Source organism: Piliocolobus tephrosceles, chromosome 6 (assembly GCF_002776525.5).
Source record: "Piliocolobus tephrosceles isolate RC106 chromosome 6, ASM277652v3, whole genome shotgun sequence".
Lineage (NCBI taxonomy): Eukaryota > Metazoa > Chordata > Mammalia > Primates > Cercopithecidae > Piliocolobus > Piliocolobus tephrosceles.
The window spans coordinates 145685654-145691831 of NC_045439.1; the positions used below are offsets into that span (position 1 = coordinate 145685654).

At 41.3% G+C, this 6178-nt stretch overlaps 1 protein-coding gene across 2 annotated transcripts in view; it reads left to right on the forward strand.

Annotated features, from left to right (window-relative positions):
* The window catches only part of TMEM202 (transmembrane protein 202), a 10496-nt gene extending 4690 nt beyond the window's left edge, over window positions 1-5806 (forward strand). The window contains exons 3-5 of one of the 2 annotated variants that reach the window (XM_023220668.1): window positions 4021-4170; window positions 4504-4635; window positions 5109-5444. In XM_023220668.1, coding sequence (XP_023076436.1) covers window positions 4021-4170; window positions 4504-4635; window positions 5109-5308 — 482 coding nt within the window. In that variant the 3' untranslated portion in view covers window positions 5309-5444. Of the gene's footprint in view, window positions 1-4020; window positions 4171-4503; window positions 4636-5108 lie in introns of both variants that reach the window. The other variant, XR_002733364.2, reaches the window with a different exon arrangement.
* The last annotated feature ends 372 nt before the right edge of the window (window positions 5807-6178 follow it).

Genomic DNA, 6178 nt, shown 5'->3' on the forward strand with positions numbered 1-6178 from the left:
GCACAGAGAGTAGTTTGAACTGTTTTGCAGAGCGTGGGAAAGAAAGGATAAGCCTTTTTGTCAAGTCACTGGGCACCCTAGAGTTAGGAACCTAGGAACCACCATACAGTACACGTTGCCAGGCTGTGTAGGGATGCTTTATTCTGGCATTCCAGCTGGGTTACAAGGGGACCTAAATACTAAGCAGATTTCATAGATACCTCTTCAGGGTCCTAAGTCTCCAACCCAGGATCGTTTCCATTCCAAAACCACCCACTTGGGGCACCTCATCTGAGCATGGAGAAGTTGTGTATTGCCTTCTGTGCCTTGAAAGCGGTCACGATGGCAGCAGCATGGAAGTTCAGATTTGGCTAAATAAATGAGCTGATTCCCCAGCTTGTCTCCAGCAGCACCACTTTCCAAAAGCTCCCTGGCCAAGTTTTACTTCCACAACAGTAGAAGGAGATTCCACCCATTATTTACAAACTGCCAAATGGTGAATATTCTCATTTCACTGAGATCTGAGGGGATGCCACAGAACACTACTGCTTTCTGGTTGGGTGGTGCCCCCTCCAATCTTGGTAGGGGTTTTACATCTTACCCGATGGTACTCTGAAGTGTAACACTGCTGACTGACCCTGGGCTGATCCTGAGAACATCTACAAAAATCTTATCAAGTTTTTCAGATGATTTGTGCTTCCTACTCAAATTGAAAGTGACATCCTTTCTCTTCCCAAGGTATTAGCTTCAGTAAGCTGGGAGAGGTGCCTTGGTATTCTTGTAACTTAAGTTTAACCGCATCAAAGTATATCAGTAAGGAAAACTTCAGAAATGTTTGGATACAGTTGACCCAGACAGGTGACACGGGTGTTCATTTTATCTCAGGCACCCCTTTTTCTGGACCAATGCTTCTTACTGAAACATACAAGCAGGACCTTTTGTAATTAAGATCCTAAGATTTTTGAAACTTTGATGAGTAAACTGTTGTAAAAACTGTTGTTTAAAAGCTGAAATCAGCTTTGCTGTTACAGGAGATAGAGGCTTGAAATCAGCCGTTGGACATTTATTTATTTATAGTAATATGAATAAAAAAACTATAAAGTTAACCAAATGCAGATGTCTTAGACTCTGAATCTAAGTGTTTAGTTTGTTTATATAATTTGTTGTATATGATTATTCCTAATAGACTTGATTACTTTGGGAAGGTTAGACTCTTCTATGCTGCAAATCTTTAAATTGTTCCTTTGGAGTTGTGAGGATCTTGTTTAGGTAGTTTTCAGGAGATAAGAAGATAACACAGAGAGAATTGTAAGAAATATATAAAGTTGCAGTCTTCTCCTCATGGTAGAAGAGGAACTGGACTTTATGTGTTAGGCTGGAGTTGGACAGGAAATATCCACGACAGTGCTCCTTGGTGTTCTGAATATTAAAATCATTTGAATTAGTGTAAGCTAAACAGTGAACTTATTTATAAAGATTCAGAAGAATCGGCCAGGTGTGGTGGCTGAAGCCTGTAATTTCGGCACTTTGGGAGGCTGAGGTGGGCAGATCGCTTGAGCTTAGGAGTTCGAGACCAGCCCGGGCAGCATGGTGAAACCCCACCTCCACCAAAAATACAAAAACTTAGCTGGGTGTGATGGTGTGCATCTGTGATCCCAGCTACTCAGGAGGCTGAGGTGGGAGTATTGCTTGAGTCTGGGAATTTGGAGGCTGCAGTGAGTAGAGATCATGCTACTGCACTCCAGCCTGGGTTACAGATTGAGACCCCGTCTCAAAGAAAAAGTTAAAGAAAAAAAAAGTGGCTCAGAGGAATAACATAGACTCCCAAAGCAGGACGTTCACTGGACCTTAGGGGATTCCAGGGGATGCTGGGATCTCAGATAAAGAAAATCAAGCCAGCCAGGCACTCAGATTTTCTACAGTCACTTTGTCACTCATCTTTGTTTATGCTTTGTTCTATCTCTACAGCTCAGTTTTTCCTGTTTATTAGTGTGTAAGTGCCTAAAAGATGATACCCCGGTCAAACTTTACATCTTCTCAGTTCAAGCAAGCAAAAGAGGAAATCCAATTTCCAAGCATAAGAATAAAATTGTCCCAGGATGGATCAGGTTCCCATGCTTAGTCCAGTTAGCTATAGTCAGAGGGCTATAAAGACAATAGTCCAGGGCTATAGACAAGGGCTGCTAGAGCTCATAGGGGATTGTGGACTAAATACCACAAAGCATGCCTGTTACCCTGGGCTTCATACAGCTCAGTCTGGGCTTATGTTCTGGCTGGCTACATATACTGCTAATTCTGAATAACCCAGTATTCAGAAAATGTGCAGCTTGTGAATTACTATGTTTTAATGTGGCTCACTTGTTGAGGCTACAGAACAACTTAACCTCTGTGGATAGGAGTGTGGTTTCTTTGAATGGAAATCCCTGCAATTCATCATATTAGTAAGTGGCAGGTTCTGGAGAACAAAATGAAACAAGGAGGCAGATATTAGACTGGATAAACTTGATACGTAATTTCTGCTCTCTGGGTTACTCAGAAGCTGGACTTGGATTCTTAGGCATATAAGTGGTTAGAGAACTTTCTGACCACTGGGGTGGGGGTCCCTGCTACATTGGGACAGAAAAAGAAGCTAAATAAGGAGACACCTTATAAAGGATACTGAAGATATTCCTGGGTGTCTGGTAGCTCAGAAAAGCTATAGCTACTTGTAATTATAAGTTACCTTCTAAATCTTCAGTAAAATATTGATGGGGAAGTCGAAGAACCTGTTGCGTCTTAGGGATGTGGTAGCAAAAAGTAAGGTTGAGCATATCCCTGCTGCTCTTACCAACATCCGGTCCGCAGTGGCAGAGCCAAAGAGAAGACACCTAGAGCCAAAGATGGAAGAAGGAGAGGTGTGGCACTTGGATAAGAGCAACTTGAACAAATATGAGATAGGACTTTGGGAGACTCTCAGAATAAAAAAAAAAAAAAGTGGGGGAAACACTTTGTGATAGGTTCCTGCAGTTTGGTAAATTGGGGCTTGAAATCATCATAATATGGGAATTAAAGTAAATGAGGCTGGGCGAGGTGGCTCAAGTCTTTAATCCCAGCACTTTGAGAGGCCAAGGCAGGCAGATCACCTGAGGTCAGGCATTCAGGACCAGCCTGGACAACATGGTGAAACCCTGTCTTTACTAAAAAAATACAAAAAATTAGCTGGGCATGGTGGCGTGTGCCTGTAATCTCAGCTACTCGGGAAGCTGAGGCAGAAGAATTGCTTGAACCCGGGAGGCAGATGCAGCAGTGAACCAAGATTGCACCACTGCATTCCAGCCTGGGCGACAGAGTGAGACTCTGTCTCAAAAAAATAATAATAAAGTAAATAAATAAATAAATAAAGTAAATGTGACTTCATTTTGTAGTCATAGGCTGACAAGGCCTGTACATGCCAGATACAGCTGAAAGTGAAAAACAAATGGAACTAAACAATGGGTAAATCATTAAGCAAAGTATATTGATATGATAGAATATTTTGTAGCCACTGAAAATAATATTTACAACAGATACCTGGGGAAAATCACATCATATATTCTTGAGGAAAAAACCCACATGATATCTAGTATCATATCTACTATGCACAGAGGGTAGAAAAATAAAATAAAATATTAACAATGGTTGCCTCTAGGTAGTGAAATTGTGGCTGATTTTTTTCCTGCTTCTTTGTTCTTTTGTAGTGTTTTGAATGCTTATGTTGAATGCATATTACTTATTATTTTTAGAATTAGAATTAGAAACAAAAAAAAGTTTAATCTGTTTTGTCATTGGTGACACCTCTTATAAGCTAGTTTATATCTAAATCAATGCATGCAGAAGTATTTGTATATTATCTTTAGTTTAACAATCATAGTAAAGAAATTCCAAGCAAAAAGGATGTCATGTAGCTAGCTCTGCTCCATCATCCTTTGTTCTTACATCCTTCTCTAAGACTCTGTCTGGCCTTTTTAAGGGAAGTTCCCTCACTGGACTAACCACGCTCTTCCTTTCCTCTTCTTCATGCAGATTATCTCCAATATTCCAGGGCCTTCTTTCTCATCTCTGTCTTTACCATACTCATTGGCCTTGGCTGGCTCTTCAGCTCTTGGCTCCCTAGTCGAGGAAGCATGACCACCAACTTGGATCTGAAGGTATCCATGTTCAGCTTCATCTCAGGTACAGACCTAGATCAGCAGGGTATTTTACCATGGTAATAGTCAAGGTAACAAATTTTCTCTCTGAAACTCTTACACTCTTTTTCTTATCTCTTTGCTCTTCTTCAGTATCACACCAACTTGCCAGCTATCTGCCTTATCTAATTATACAGAACACACCTTCCCTGACTTTACCAGGGTATAGATCCTGTTCTCTCATCTTGGTTAATCCCCAAGTTTTTATCTTTTTGATCCTTGCTATACATATGGCCTCTGGAGGCTGAAGAGCTGGGGGTGGCGGGGAAGGCAGACTGAAGATGCTGATGGGTTGTGACATCTTTTCTTCCGGTCCTAGCTACCTGCTTGCTCCTCTGCCTCAACCTGTTTGTGGCACAGGTTCACTGGCATACTAGGGATGCCATGGAGTCAGACCTCCTATGGACCTATTATCTTAACTGGTGCAGTGACATCTTTTACATGTTTGCTGGTGAGTCACTCCCCTGCTCTATGCTAGAAGGATGGATAGGGAAATCGCTTCTGGAAAGGGGGGTATAATCTAGGAGAAGTAGAAGCACTGACTATTTCTTTTCAGAACATTGATACTTGGAGAGTTAGTGTGGCATAATGAAGAAAGGGTGGATTTTAGAGTCTGAAAACCTAGCATTAGTAACTTGTTCTATCACAAAGTGAGGCATGGACGAGTTGAGCAACTTGCCCAAGGCCACACAGAAAATAGTGGAACTATGATTTGAATCCAGGAGGTTCAAGCTTTGTCCTAACCAGTTTGAGAAATATATTAATGCAATTAGAGCACAGGAGGGTAAAGTAACTCTGCTGGGGGAGAGAGGGGTTCACTGAAACGATGTCTTTTGAACTGGTTATTAAAGGAGGAGTAAGAATTTTAAAAGCCAAAAGACCATTGCCTATTGAACCTCACCTCAAAGTATTCCCTTCCCCTAGGCATCATCTCTCTTCTCAACTACTTAACTTCCAGATCTCCTCCCCGTGATGAAAACGTCACTGTGATTCCAACAGAGAGATCAAGGCTGGGGGTTGGTCCAGTGACTACAGTATCACCTGCCAAAGATGAAGAAGAGCCAAGGTCTGAGATGGAATCTCTAAGTGTGAGAAAGAAAAATTTACCAGAGGCAGGACTGTGATGGTGATAGGAAAACCTAACTATAGCTTGTCTTAAAAGCAGGGGAGAAGCTGAGTTGGGAATGATCGCATAAATTCTTGGAAACCCTCCTAATATCATGTCCATATCACTGAAGGAGACAACATTAAAGCTGATGAAATGTCTTTTGCGTGCATTGGATCCAAAATATGTATGATAGTAATAAAGTAAGTAATAACTCACTTAAGAAAAGCATTTCTAAAAGAAAACAACAATGTTTAGAGTCATGAATGAAAGAAACTAGTTAAAGATGCAGTGTGTAGACCAGAGACTTCTTTGGGTATGAGGGATGTCATGGACCAGAAAGGCCCATGGAGAAGAACGTTAATTACTTCTATTTAGAATTTTCTTTATTATGTGTGGCTTTAGGATGGCTTTAGGATGGAAAACTCAGGATGGAAAGCACTTGGACAAATACTGTTGAATCTGAACTTGATAGCGTTACCAGAAATGGAATAAATATCAATGGATATAAGACCTAGTACTCAAAGGGACTGAGAGGTGCTGGGTAGATTCTAGGGAATCCATGAGGTCCCACTTACTGTGAGGATTGGTAATTTGAAACCTTTACAGTCTATTATGTAAAACCACTGCTTCTCCCTAGGCAGGGAGATACCTTAACCAGGCATCCACAAACTCCCTGAAATTCTATACAAAACTTGTATATGTATTCTTCTGTGAAGAGGGCCAGAGATTCCATCAGATTCTTCCTTCCCCCTGCCCCGCCCCCGGAAGATAGTTTCATGTAAACTCCATCAAATTCTTGACAGGCCTGTGACCTCTTTGATTCCTTAAGCATCGATTATGTTTTACTGAGCCAAATGGAACTAAAGGGCTTCTTCAGTAGAAGTAT